Here is a 15,220-nt window from a genome sequence, read left to right on the forward strand (position 1 = left end):
CTCTTTTTCTAAATAGCTGTAACGTTAAAAGAAAAACTAGGAACAAAAGCAAACCTACCTGTCCCAATGTCCTTACTAACGCCATAGAAAATGTCGTCATCTGCGCACTCTGGCAAGTTGTCCCCTTCCAGCTGCCCTTCAATTCTGCTAATTGTCTTGGCAAGGGAAAAGTCTGAAAAATCATCTGGGATGGCCACATCATTGGCAGTCTGCACACTGGGATATTTCAGTTTTACACTAAGAAGTAAAGCATGTAAGGACACACGTGAGCAGAATGGGATGATGGGGGAGGGGATGGAGCTTTGCCCAAACACAACGCTGATAAACCTGTTATAAAATTAAACTTAAGATGAAATCTACAATGGCTACTCTGAGGACTTTGCTCTAAGAGTCCTAGTAGGCATTCAATCTTTATGAGGGGGATCCAGGCCTGCTGGGCAGATCCAGCCTACAGTTTCAGTTTTGCATGCTGGTGGAGAACTGTCCAAGGTGAGGCTGCCCTCTCCTGAGACTGAAAACTGGGAGGGATTTCACCACTTAAGGAAGAATTACCAGGTCTTCAGTGCCATCAGACGCAACATTCATTTTCAATGTGAGGAAACACATTCTGACAAGAATCAAAGTTGACCAAAATGTTGAATTTAACTTTTTAACATTAAGTGGAGGAAGAATTAGGAAATAAAACTCACTTCCAAAGGCACAGAGGACTGGACCAGGCCAAATGCATTGGGATGTCACCAAGACTGATTCTGAAAGCTTACTGTTAACATGAAGGCAAATGCTTGTGAATTCTTGCAATAACCACCTTTTATTTAAATAGTGACTGTGAAGACTGAATAAGAGACTTCTGCAGTGATACATGCAATTTAGCCAATGATCTCTTCAGGCTGTCTTTGTTAATTTTATCTTCTATCCCTTCAATTCTATTTTTTTTTTCTTTTTAAGTAATTAAAAGACACAAGAGTTAAGAAAGATTTCCCCATTATTATATATGTAATTACCAGCTTGGGCAGGCCATAGACATAAAGATTAAACAGCTTACTGGTTGTTACAACCAAACTCTTTTCCTTTTATTAAAAAAAAAAGTTCATCATATCCAGTCTCATGAAGACATGCTTATGATCCTAAGGGTAGTTTTGTACTCGTTCAAAACAAACAAACAAAAACAATAAAAAAACATCCAGCAGAATGTAAATAACAATTATGACATAACCTAATTTATATCTTATCAAACCATTCCCACAATAATGTGTGGCATTCTGTCAAGCTGTCAAGAACTAGAAGACAGTTTGCAAGAACCTAACCCAGGCTCCGGGGCCAGAAAGAGAGCTTAACATTTAAGAGCACTTGTTCTTGCAGAGGACCCAAGTTTGGTCCCCAGGACCTACATGGTCGCTCACAACCATTTATAACCCCAGCTCTGGGGAGTCTGACACCCTTTTCTGGCCTTGAAGGGCACTTGCACATAAGTGACACACATTCACACAAATACACATACATACTTATACACTTTTTAAAAATCTTTAAACAAAATAAAACCCAGATCTCAGTCCCAGTTTCAATAATGTCTCATTAAAAACAACAGTAAAAATTATGGAAAGGTAGTGATTTTGTTTTAGAGAACAAAAAAATGTTTATTAACTGCTGTAAACAGTTCCAAGCTGCAAATGCTTTAAATTACTGGCAATGTTGGGAGACATGCAGTCACTTTATATTGGAGGCTTTATAAAAATCAGCAGAAACAGAAAATTTATAGCTAAGAATGCTGAATCTGTTGACTGTAAAACTGAAAAGGAAAGTCATGCTTGCAAACTATACTGTACCTTGAATTTGTTTTCCTTTCTTTATCTGCAGAGTGGAGTCTGTTTTGAACCTTGTTTACAGAACCAGTGTTTTTGGTCTTTGGCTAGAGAAAAAGAATTGAAACTACCAATTAATTAAGAGTTTACTCGTTTCTTCTTTTAAAAAATGATTTTTTTTCCTGTGCACTGTTGTGTCTGTTTGAGGGTGTCAGATCCCCCAGAACTGGAGTTACAGAAAATTACGAGCTGCCATGTGGGTACTGGGAATTGAACCCGGGTCCTCTGGAAGACTAGCCAGCACTCTTAACTGCTGAGCCATCTCTCCAGTGCCCAACTCTAACCATTTCTAACAACAGAAATTTTGTTTGGTTTAGCTTTGGTTTTGGGTTTTGTGTATGAGTGTTTTGCCTGCATGTATGTCTGTGCACCACATGTGTGCCTGGTACCCTTGGAGGCCAGAAGAGGATGTCAGATACCCTGAGACTGGAGTTACAGACAGTTGTGAACTGCCATGTGGGTGCACCAGGGTCTTCTGGACAAGCAGCCAGTGCTCTTAACCACTGAGCCATTTCTCTAGCCCCCAAAATTTTGTAACATACGGAATTGTTATTTTGCTACAAATAAAAATTGGCACTTTTATATAATTAATTCAATTGCATTTTCAGGAATCCCAGAACTGTGCAGGAAAGACCTAGACATCACCCGGACCAACGGAATCAGGAGTACAGAAAATGAGTCCCAAGGATGCATGTATATTCAGCTAGCTAGTGAATGTTAAATCAGGATGTTTTGAGTCACAGAATTCAGTTCTCCTTATTAGCCAACCCTGTGCCAAGCAGCCTTTCCTGGCTTTGAGGTGTACAGTTCCCTTAACTTAGAAGAGCTTCGCATAGAAACTTAGAGATCCCAGGGTGCCCAGTTTCCACCCCATGCTTTTTAGATGAGGACCTGTCTTAGTTAGGGTTTCTACTGCTGTGCACCATGACCACAGCAACTCTTATAAAGAGAACATTTAATTGGGGTGGCTTGTTTAAAGTTTCAGAAATTCAGTCCATTATCATCACAGTGAGGAGCATGGTGGCACGCGGGCAGATGTGGTGCTGGAGCTGAGACTGCTGCATCTTGCAGGCAACACGAAGTTGACTGAAAGTCACACTGGGAGAAGCTTGAGCAAAAGAGACCTCAAAGCCTGCCCCCACAGTGACGCACTTCCTCCAACAAGGCCACGCCTCCTAATAGTGTCACTCCTTTTGGGGGCCATTTTCTTTCAAACCACCACAAGATTATGATTCATAGAGAAGCAAAGAGCCTAATCCTACAAAGTCTTTTCTTTAGAACTTTGTTCACTACCCTCCAAATTATTCAGTGGAATTACAAGGAAGAAGTTATTCAAGATCTTTTATAAGCAACGCTGAATGAGCGTATCACATCTGAGTTTTACATTCTATCTATTGAGTCACATTCTTTCCCTATTTTTCTTTAAAAACAAAAAACAACCCTAGGGCCCAGGAAGATGGTTAAAAAGGTAAGGTGCTTGCTGCCAAGTATGATGACCTGAGTTCAATTCCCAGAGTCTACATTGTGGATGGGGAGAACCGACCCCACAAGTTGTCCTCTGACCCCCACATGCATGCTGTGGCACAAATAAATGTGTGGGGTTGTTTTTTTTTTTTCATTGAAGTCCTAAATTCTACAGAATGTAATTGCATTTACAGAAAGTTTGATTTCATACCTTGGTTTCTGACCATGGATGGGCCATCCCTTCAGATGACAACAGATCTCTACAAACCAAAAGTAAGCACTACATTAAAATAGATGACATTATGCTGAGACACCATGAAAGTCAACAGTAATTATATTCTAAAAGGAAATATTGCTCTATTTCCACTTAGCAATACATTAGCTTGAATGTGAATTATAAAGTTGATTTCCATATAAATTATATCTAGACATAGTATATATTTAATAATATATATGCACGAAGAATTATATTTTACTTTGATTCTAGTTCCTAGACATTAATTTATTTTGAATGAAGGCCATTAAAAAGTGCTTAGGTTAAATATTTTGCTACAGAGAAGGTATAGCAGTATTTTTTTAGGAAAATATAGTATAAATTTTTATTAGTATAAATCATAAGTGATGATTGGCTATACAAAGAGCTATCCATTTCATTCATACATATATATATGAATATATGTAATATATATATATATATATGAATGAATGTAATTCTTTATTGATTCTTTGAGAATTTCACATCATGCACCCAACTCTGCTCACCTCCCAGTCTCTCCATATCTGTCCCTCACCCCTGAAGCATCCTACCCCCCAAAAGAATATCCAAAAAAATTAATTTAAAAAAAATATCACCTCACTCCTCCATCTTTCTTGCCTCTTTAACACCTGTTTATTCATCCTAGTGGCACTGGGCACTGCAGTGCACCACCCAGTATACTTTTGTCCAGTCGGCCCTTCCCACAAGTGTTCATCGCAATGAGTCATTGGTCTGGCACACCATCATCACTGGACCCTCACTGAAACTCCTCTCAGATATCCTGCTGTTGCCCCAGTCATGGGGATCCTGTGGCGATCATTCTGCAGGACCAGTCCCTTCACGCACTCCAGCAGGTCATAGATGGGGTAGATGTTAGAATAGGCCAATCAATACAAGGTCTAGGATGTGGGTCTGGATGAGCTATCCATTTCTTAAAGGAATTAGAGCTGGCAAGATGTCTCAGCATGCAAATGCACCAAGCCTGACCATCTGAGTTTGATCCACAGGACCCACGTGGCAGAAGGAGACTAATCCCAGCATGTTGTCCTCTAATCTCCATATATACATGGTGGCACACATGAGCATGCGCTCTCGTGCGCTCACGCTCTCCTCCCCTCCTCTCTCAATAATAAAACAAACAACCCACTGCAGCACTTTTACTCATAAGCATGTTCAACACCACCATTCCAATGCACTTGAACAGCATCAGGTTCTCTTTTCATAACATCATGAACTCATGAGAGTAGAGTCCAACCTGCCTTTCGTATTGCTTAATGCTATGAATTTGGCATAGCACTTCACATGTAAATTTTAATGTAAGTAAATAGGCATCTAATGAGTGAATGTATAAATCTAAATTCCTTTTATTCCCTGAACCTTTTATCTTAGGTTTACAGAGTATATCTGTAGTTTAAAACAAGGCAGATCTGTTAGTGTATGCATACACTGGCTCACCAACAGGCTGGATCTACCCTCACCCACTCACTCTACAACAGCAGAGTTGAGTGGTTGTGATGGAGACTATCTAAGCCCACAAATCCTCAAACATTTGCTATCTGTCCCTTTCCACAGAAAGCTCCTGCCGCAGATCCACTGTCTAAAGCATCTGTATTAATATCACGGACTATACCATGTTATTATCTATGGCTGCTATAGGGACAGTACCATCATATGCCCTAGGAATGACTGGCCACAGTGGAGGACACACAAAATAAAACCACTTTCTATCAGATGTCACCTACTGCCCTGGCCATGCATAAGGTTTTTTGCTACTTAACTTGAAGATATACTTAGGTCATATCTACCAGAAATATCTCTGCAAAAGAAAATAAGCTTTCAAAATATCTTAAGTTTATTGAAAATAGCCTTTTTCATACACGACACAAAAATGTTTCCAAAATTGCACATGAGCATCTTGAACTTTCCTATTTCAAGCTAATGTCTGACGTTTCATTAGCCATTAGCACGTTTCCTGAACTTTTCGTCCCCTTCCACCTACCACCTACCTCTCCCACACACATCTATACAGTTAAAAAACATCTACCAGGAGGGAAGGCTCAGCAGCTAAGAGCACCAGACTAGAGTTCAGTTCTTAGCATCCAAGTTGGACAGCTCACAATATCCTGCAACATCAGTTCCAGGGGACCCAATACCTCTGACTTCCACAAGCAGTGACATTCACATGCACAGACACCCATACCCACACCCACACCCACACCCATAATCAAAAATAATAAACATCAAAATAAAGAATTCTTTAAGACACCTGCCAGCTGCCCATCACCGTGAAGTGTGCATGCCACCTCTGCTGGTGCGCTCACACCAAGACACACTGCAGCACAATGCTCTGATTCACGTTAAACCTCATGAAAGGTTTGTGTGAAGTATGACTGAGATGGTCTGGGTGGTAAACATTGCTTTCAGCACACTAGAGAACTTGGATGTGATACGAAAGGAAAGTAAATTCTAGTTTCCTTACTGCTTTTCTGACAGAGTAACCATAGGTGTTAAAGACTTATCACAGAATACACTGCTTGAGTCTTAAGATTATCACTGAAAAGGATAATGGTCTCTTTATAGAATTATCTCTCATCTTTAATAATCCCAATAAATCATCAAATGCCATGTTTCGTATGATAAAAAGCCACCTGTTGAAACAGCTGCATTAAGAAAATATTCCAGGAGCCGGGTGGTGGTGGTGGCACACGCCTTTAACCCCAGCACTTGGGAAGCAGAGGCAGGTGGATCTCTGATTTTGAGGTCAGCCTGGTCAAGAAAGGAAGAAAGAAAGAGGGAAGGATGGAGGGAGGGAGGGGGAGAGATGGTGTGGGGAGAAAGAAAGGAAGGAAGGAAAGAAAGAAAATAGTCCAGGTTTGACAAGCGGCACCTGCTGTCACCCCTGACGACTTGAGTTCAATCCCTGGTACTCGCATGGTGGAAAGAGAGGGCCAAGTGTCACAGGTGGTCCTGACTTCCACACCGCATGCACGTGTGCACACGGACATGTGGGCACACGGAGACACACACACAAAATAAGTAAGTGTAACAAAAAAATCCAATTGTACCAGGTGTACAGAGGCCTCATCACCACTTTGGACATGAGAAAAACTTAGTAAAAGAAGATCACCAAGTTTATGTTTATACTTGTAAACTCAGTCTTCTGTTGGCTTCAGCAGGAACTAAGATCAGCTGCTGATACATCATCTCAGTTCTTTTATTTACTGGATAAAAGCCAGACCCAATTTTATCTATAATCCAAACTTTGGAATGTGGGTAGCTATTGAGTATCTTTCTTCATTAAACGCCAGATAGAATTATATACGATGCAGATAAGTGATTTATCGTTATATGAACACATGCACATACCAAATAATGATACAAAATACTTTTATATATCATATATAATATATATATATATATTTCTAGAAAAAAAAACGCAAAGTAACAGTGACAGTCCTCAAACAGCCCATGTCCTGAAGCTGTCTTCTGAGAACTCACAGTTGTGTTGAGAGTCACACAGTGCAATTCTAGCCACACCCAGTTTCTGTGCTGTATGATTCTCTCTTCCCTGGTTCCAGTGAGTACCACACACTAGAGTGTCTTCTTCCCTGTCGAAGGCACAACACTTGCTCTTTACCGTACAGAGGACCCCAGTCACAACAGCTGTGCTGCAGTGTCTTGCATGGGAGAGCACCAGCAGTTAGTACTGCCTACCTCACGGTGATGGACAGCTGGCAGATGTTCTTAAAGAGATTTTTATTTTGATGTTTATTATGTTTAAGAGAGCGTGTGTGTGTGTGTGTGTGTGTGTGTGTGTGTGTGTGTGTGTGAATGTTACTGCTCATGGAGGCCAGACGCGTTGGATTCCTTGGAGCTGGAGTTGCAGATGTTGTGAGATGTTGGGGACTGAGAACTGAACCAGGGTCCTTTGCAAGAGCAGCTGGTGCTCTTAACAGAAAGGTGTTCAGGTGTTAGCTTCTGGAGAGCAGAGTCAGGCCCATTTAGTCGCCACAGTGCCTGGGTCTTCTGCATGTTGAAGAACAGGCTTCAGAAAGAACTGGAGACTCCACTGTGAAATGTGGCACTCATTGGAAACAGGAAGAGACTCCCACTGAAGAGAAGCTGTGGGTGTGGCTACAACCTTGTTTTCTAGTGCTTGAAACAGCTGTGAGTTGTCAGAAGCCAAAGCCGCAGCCTGGGCTGTTTGGGGCCATCACTGTCCCTGCTGAGTAAAACAATTCCACTCACAGAGAGCCTACACTTTTGTTAAATGTGTAGCTAATGTTTTATGGGGCCATCACTGTCCCTGCTGAGTAAAACAATTCCACTCACAGAGAGCCCACACTTTTGTTAAATGTACAGCTACTGTTTTATGGTTGCCTAAATTCTTGATGTGCCAGAATGTACAAGAATTCAAAAAATAACATATGTGTCTATACAATTTCTCACTACCTCATCTTCACACACGACTCTAAAGGAGCGGTGATAGTGTATGAGAAAGGCCTAGAAATCTCTCAAAATGCTGTAGTGTCAACTCCAGGGGAACTACTTTGTTTGACCTTTGCCCAGCACTGACCTTCCCTGAGCTACAGTTTTCCAAATGAAGACAAGAATATCTCTTTTCAAACAACACCTGGAGAGCTACACAAGATAAAACAGGCAAGAACTCGTCTTGTATCTGACTAGTAAAGCCCCAATTACAATTTTACATGTTATACTCTTCCCTGAATTACACTTTAACATTTTCAAAAAGACTTTATCCATTCAAGTTTTACAAGGATCACGGAATGAAAGCCATGTTGGAGAACTGAAGTCCCGTACCTCGTGCTGTAGCCATCTTCGTCTCTGCATGATGTAGTTACTGCTGAAAAGGGCCTGGCTCGCACTTCCTGCTGGTCTCTCTGGTTAAACAGGAAACGCCGTGAATATTCAAGACAACATCACTCAGAGAGTCCAGTTTAACACCTCTCTAAACACTCATCATTTCAGAGCTGTCCAAGGTCTCTATGACATTAGAAATGCTACACAGTAACAAATAAATCCTGTTCCAGTGTAAGGAAATCACCTCAAAGATTAAAATATGAAGAGCATTAAGGCCCTCACATTCTTTACACCCTTAGGCTCTGTGAAGCATGGAGAGTCAAGGCTTCTGGTGAGGAGCCATCACACAACAAAAGAGAGCAAATGCAAATTGGAAAATGGCAAAAGCACATTCCACTAGCTTCTAGGGAAAGAAAGGTGCCTTCCCCTTCCAAATCCCCTCGGTTTTTTACTCTGTGCTTTCTAGGGTGGAAATAAAGGTTCTCTTTAGGGGACTCCTTAAGCATATACAAAATGTACCTCTCATTCTACTATGACATGCTGTCCTTCTGGACAAATATTTTCCTTCTCTTCAGATATTGGCAAAACTGTAAAATATTTCCAGTAAAATATTTAATTGCAAATACAACTAGCAGATCTGTAATTATTAGGTATTAAGTGAAATGTTATAGATGCTGCATTTCTTAATCCTCAACTAAGAAATAATTATGGATTTATATGGCGCATCAAAATAAAATACTGAGTGAAGAAATGGCTCAGTGAAGAATCAACAGCACCTACTACTCTTGCGGAGAAGCCAAGTTTGGGTGCCAGCACCCACGTCAGGAAGCTCACAGTTAATCACCTGTAACTCCAGTTCCAGGGGATCTGACATCTCTGGTCTCTGTGGGTCTCACACACACACACACACACACACACACACACACACACAGTCACACACATAATTAAAATAAAAACAAATTATAAAAAAATAATAAAATATTAGAGTTTCTTCCCTGCCTCCATCAACTCCATTTTGGGGAGCAATGGGATTTTTTTTTAATTACTTATGAATGCCTGGCCTTAGCTTAGCTTATTTCTAGCCAGCTTTCCTTAACTTCAATTACCCTGCAAACCTTTTGCCTCTGGACTTTTCCCGTTCTCTTACCTCTGTAAATCTTACTCTTACTCCATAGCTTGCTGTGTAGCTGGGTGGCTGGCCCCTGGAGTCCTCCTCCTCCTCTGGCTGCTAGCTAGCTCTCCTCTTTTTCCAGATTTCTCCTTCTATTAATTCTCTCTGCCTGCCAGCCCCACCCATCCTTTCTCCTGCCTTGCCATTGGCTGTTCAGCTCTTTATTAGACCATCAGGTGTTTTAGACAGGCACAGTAACACAGCTTCACAGAGTTAAACAAATGCAACAGAAACAAAAGTAACACCCCTTAGGATAATAGTCTACTACACCTGAGTCCATGTAGCGTTGCTCCTGTGTGCACAGTCTAAGCTGAACACACGGGTTGGACAACCTATGTAGGACCTTGTTCCTGGAGGAAACAGACTCCCCACCCACCCTCAGCAGCCACGCATGGTTCTCCATCCATGGAAGGACCATGTTGAATTTTCCCCATCAATGTTGGCATGCCAGCTGGTATTGTCACTGTGCTTGTCTGATTCAAACGACCATATTATTGAGAGTGTCAGGTTTGGGGGATGCCATCCAGTCGCAGGCACCCTAGTCTCCTGGCTCTGACGGTCTTCCCCCCCCCCCGCCCCCCAGCCCCCGCAATGGGATTTTTAAAGAAAGAATCAGCGAAGTCAGGACAAGAAGTATGAAGTGAGAAAACAGTCACTTGACTCCTCTAGGAAGGCTGTACATCTGGTAAATTACCATTGGGAATGCCGGTGCTTATGGGGCAATGCTTAAAGAATGAATACCCAAGCTGATACCAGAATGGAGGCTGATGCTTAGATCCGTGGGCTGGTGAGATGCCCTCACATTTTTCCTGCCTATGTGATTGATTCTAGCACTAAGAATCTCAGGTATATGCAACTACAGAGCATAGGAAGCAGCTTAGCATGAGAATCTCAATGTCTGCTCTCACTACTCAGCTTTCACCTTTGATCCCTGTTACTTTCAACTCTACGGAATTTTTGGTGTTAATTTAACTATATAGCCAATCTCAAATATTTTGATACTAGAAAAGATTACTCACATTAATGTTCTTACTGATTACATGTTTGGAGCATCTAAACAGAAACTACTTTTATCATACACATTGGAACTACACCTATGCACACACATTCATATTTAGCTTGTCACTCATCAAGCTGATCATTGATGCTTTGGGTATTTTTTATATGCATGTTATGTATTAAATTTAAAGTTAAAAAATTAGCACTTACATGGAAAAACTACATCTACTTACTATTGCTTCGTCAGCTTGTCTAACCAGATCAGCAGTTTTTGCCTCCAATTCTGCATTTAAACGTCTAAAAGCAGAAAATAAAATAATACTTGAGTTATACCCAAATTATACAAAAATAAAATAATTAAACTTTGGCAATTACATCATAATCAATGTATGTCAAAGCACACACAACATTTTTAGTCTACAATGAACACAGATATTAGAACTCCCGCCTCTTCCCACCTCTGGCAGGAATGTAATCACTGCCCTGCCTTTCTATGGCCCTTTACTCATATCTTCCACGAAGTAAGTCATCTGACTAGTAAATTAGGCAAGAGAAAACTGGGTGAGTTCAACTCAGTTCCAGGATTATCCTACCTGTAGAGAACACAAGTTCCAACTGTGCATCTTTAGAGGTCAGGTGGATCCTGCCTCCTGATGACTAGAGCGGCCAGGGTCAGGGAGGCCTGCCTGGGCTGTGTGTTACTATCTTTGCGGAGCCAGCTCACAACTCAGCCATACAATACACTCAGTACCAATATCATCAGAAATATGGGATTTATTTGGCCTCCATTTGTAATCTAGCAAAAAGCATGACTATTACTTGATACAAGTAAGCCCACGTAAGCCCCCAAGAATGATTATAAGGAAAATGTTTTAAAAGGGAAAAATTAAGTTTACTATCATCATTCGACCTTTTTATTTTTAATATTCCCTTCCATTGTCATCTGCAGCGCGCGCGCGTGCGCGCGCACACACACACACACACACACACACGTTTGTATTCTCCCAGAAACAGGAAATAAATACATTTCTCTCCATATGGTCAACATCTTAACTGGCTTCACAACAGTCCACAGAGCACAGTTAACCTAGTGCACTGAAGTCCAGTCCTGTCTACATTTCCCTTATAAAGACTCACACTATGAGACACATCTTTTTCTCCTATTGAAAGGTCCCATTTCCAAACAACAGTGGCTTTTTTGAAGTTCTATCAAAGAGTTCTCAAGGAGACTCACTGAGGGATTTCCCCTGCCCCTTTGGTACATGATTCAGAAATAACATGAACACCTACATCCCTACCCTAAGGAGGACTGGGTGGAGGAGGGGAAGGACAGACAGCACCACATCCTTTCTTAAAAAGGCCTTACTTTTAAGAAATACTTTCATATTTTAAGATTATTTGGTTAAGAGAAAAGTATCTAAGAAATACATTTACTATATTTAAAGTGATTTTTAAATTTTTCTTAAATTAATCAGGAGGACTTCAACTGAAACTTCAAATCAATGCAGGTCAACCAAGAGTATTTTTCTACTCTAAATCCATTAAAATGAGAAATAAAATGTAAGTATGGAAATAATCACTACGCTCAAACTCGAGGGAAATGCCCTAGCACTAAGAATGACTCGAAACTCTTAAGTGAGAGCCACAAAGAGGAAATGAAACCAAAACAGCCTAGCAGCTACAGGTGGATGGGCATGTGAGTCATGACCTACAGAACACAGGCTGTAAAGACTCCACCCACAGTCTCAGGTGAGGGGCCACGGTGGGGTGGAGAGACTACCTTGTAATTCACACACACAGAGGAAGAGTCCAGATTCATTTCATCCAGATGGTTCAGAGACACTCTGCCAACTTTCACAGTGTAGAAGGTAAGCTAAGCTAGCAGAGGGAAATGTAAAGCCAGGTGACAGGGATATTGTCTCATCTAGAAAATAAGGGCTCTGAAAACAAACCCTGCTGGAGACAACGTTAAAATAATAACAAATCACGGAAGCCACCAAGGAAGAGTAGGAAGGCACAAAAATGGGGAGATTGACACCGTAAAGACAATAAAAATTTTTAATCAGAATTCTAATTTGAAAGAGAAGGAAAGAGCAGGAACAGAGACAGTTAAGGTCTGAAAATGAACTGTTGCCCACACTTGGGTGCCAGCTAGTGGGGCTGCTTTGGGAAGTGCAGCTACTGCCTTTGAGGTTTATAGTCCAGCATCACTTTCTGCCTCAACTCTCTGGTTTTTGATCCACCAATGTGACCTGCCTGCCATAAATTCCTCTGCCACATACATCACAGAGTGAGTTCCAGGACAGCCAGGGCTATGTAAAGAGACCCTGTCTCAGTTTAAGAACAAAAACAAAACAACCTATCAGTGAGTTTAACAGAATATGCTAATTACAAAAAAAACATTTATTAAACAACTGGGGCCCTGTTTAGCATGGTCAAAGGCCTCTCTGGGCTTTACAATCCAAAGGCAGATGTAATTTCCCTCAAGAAAAGAGAAGTACCCTCGTGGCTGCAGAGTTCCACACTGGATATGCGAGAGAAGGGCAGAAAGTTAAAGGAGAGAAGGCCGAGCTGTCAAAGCTTTGCAAGCGCAGCAGCAACAACAAAACGCAGTTTTAAGCCGTGCAACGAAAAGATTAACTGAAAATGAAAGAGTTGCTCTGTCTGCTGCAGGCAACCTGGGGAAGGGGTGGGGTGGGTGGCTGAGAACTGAAGCCGGTGTTCTCAGGAGCATGGTAACTGCCAGAGAACGGGACAAGGCAGAGAAATCATCCTTTCTCCCTCCCGCCGTAGCCAGGACCTGATTCATTTAGAAGACAAGCCTTTCAGAAATTTGCACAAAGTAAATTCCAGTAATTTGAGGATCTTCAAAATCTTGTACTCTAGGAACTCCACTCACGGGACTGGGGGGTGGGGAGGTGGAATTCGTGTGTTCCAAGCCACTTCCAAGAGAACCCTCCTGCTGCCCAACACAGTTTTTGTACTACATTTTTTGCCCTTACAAACACCTTCTCAGACTGCTCTGGTGAAACAGCCAAGGCTAAGGGCAGATGTGGAGGGAGGGGGTCCCCAGATGCAGCCACCTTGCAGGAAAGGCATCCCAGTAACCTCTCTGGGACTTGAGGGATGCTCACTTGTACTCTTGCTCGCGGGCGAGGAGGTCTCGTCCAGCTGCAAGCTGCCCGCGCGACTGAGTATCTGCAGCACCGCGTCTCTGCAGACAGAATGGCAGAGCTCAAGTTTAAGGGAGTTTGGGCTCGGTCCCGCCTGCGCGCCCGCAGCCCAGCCACCGGTCAGGAGTCTGGGGCTGAACTCACCGGCACTCCCACACTTCGCCCGGCCATCTTTCTAAACCGCGATGCGGTTGCCGTGGTAACAACGTCTTCTCGCGAGAGTTCTCAGGTCTCGGGCAGCCTCCCGCCAGAAGGCAGGCTCCTTTCTGTCTCCACCTAGAGCTGTCCCGGTGTGGGCTGTGATCAGCAGTTCCGAGTCCCCCAGGGAACCCACCGACACTAGCGCTTTGACTCAGGTTAGTTAACTCAGGACAGGAACTCCAGCCCTCAGCCTGGAGGTGAAAAAGGTTTCTGACCCCACCACGCAGAGACAGCAAGCACGTAGAAGCCTCTATCGGAGGTGGTAGTTTTTGTTTCAATGGATTTTTCAGTACAGTTCTGGTGGCTAACATTTATTTGCGCTACGACTGAGAGCTCAGGCTGGCAGTGTCAGCGCGAGTTTGCGTCCAGACAGACCATCCACGATCTCAGCTAGCTACTTCCTCTGCAAGGCGAGACTTAAGAACAGCGTCAACATCACCGAGTAATCGAGAAGTAAAGGGTCTCATGCTCGGAGTCCTGCCTGCAACACAGGTCAACGATTCCGACCGTTTGCGGGATAAAACCGAGAGTCCAGAAATAAGCCTGCCCATGTACAATCACCTGGCCGAAGCATGTCAAGGTCATTCAAGGAGAAGAGAGTGTTCTGCAGCAATAGAAGGCAACTGCATGTCCACACGCAGAGAGTAACTCCGGCCGGTATTTCACACTAGATACAAAAAGGAATTCAAGATCATAGCTAAATGAAAAACTGTCCATAAGCACCATGTGTGTGAACTGTCGAGACTGAATGAAGGGAGTTTTTGCTGTGCCCCCAGAACGATAAGCAACAAAAGAAAAATGACATCATCAAAACAAGATACCATAAAACAAAAACCCAAACCACAGTAGAACATTTGGAAATTTCACCAAACAGACCTGTGTCCACAACATGTAAAGAACTATAATACAAAAAGGAGAAAACCAAAGGGCCTTTTATAGGTGTTTACTAATACTCAAATAACTAAAATATATAAAAAGATGCTCAGTAGTGTTGGTCTTCAGGGAAATGGAAACCAAAACCAAAATGAGACACCCTCTTATACCCACTAAGGCCACTGTAAGAAAAAGGAGACAGGGACGAGTAAGGGGGTATGTGGAGATATTTGAGCCTTATACTTTTGGTGGTAATGTAAAGATCATGCAGTAGCTGGGCAACCCAAACAGTCTGGCAGTTCCTTTATACAGTTATCCCATAATCTAGCAATGCACACCTCGATGTGGCAGTTTGGAAGAGAAATGCCACACACTCCCCCATAGGCTCACTATTTGTATACCT

General features: G+C 42.3%; 1 protein-coding gene across 1 annotated transcript in view; it reads right to left on the bottom strand.

The window, feature by feature from the left end:
- Tex9 (testis expressed 9) overlaps positions 1–13,929 on the bottom strand; it is a 35,598-nt gene extending 21,669 nt beyond the window's left edge. The window contains exons 1-6 of the mRNA XM_059268220.1: positions 13,705–13,929; positions 10,804–10,867; positions 8,401–8,480; positions 3,535–3,583; positions 1,824–1,906; positions 59–237 (exon numbers count right to left, since the gene is read on the bottom strand). Of these exons, the coding sequence (XP_059124203.1) occupies positions 59–237; positions 1,824–1,906; positions 3,535–3,561 (289 nt within the window). The 5' untranslated portion in view covers positions 3,562–3,583; positions 8,401–8,480; positions 10,804–10,867; positions 13,705–13,929. The remainder of the gene's footprint in view (positions 1–58; positions 238–1,823; positions 1,907–3,534; positions 3,584–8,400; positions 8,481–10,803; positions 10,868–13,704) is intronic.
- Positions 13,930–15,220: the final 1,291 nt, after the last annotated feature.

The sequence above is a fragment of the Peromyscus eremicus genome, chromosome 7, assembly GCF_949786415.1.
Source record: "Peromyscus eremicus chromosome 7, PerEre_H2_v1, whole genome shotgun sequence".
NCBI lineage: Eukaryota > Metazoa > Chordata > Mammalia > Rodentia > Cricetidae > Peromyscus > Peromyscus eremicus.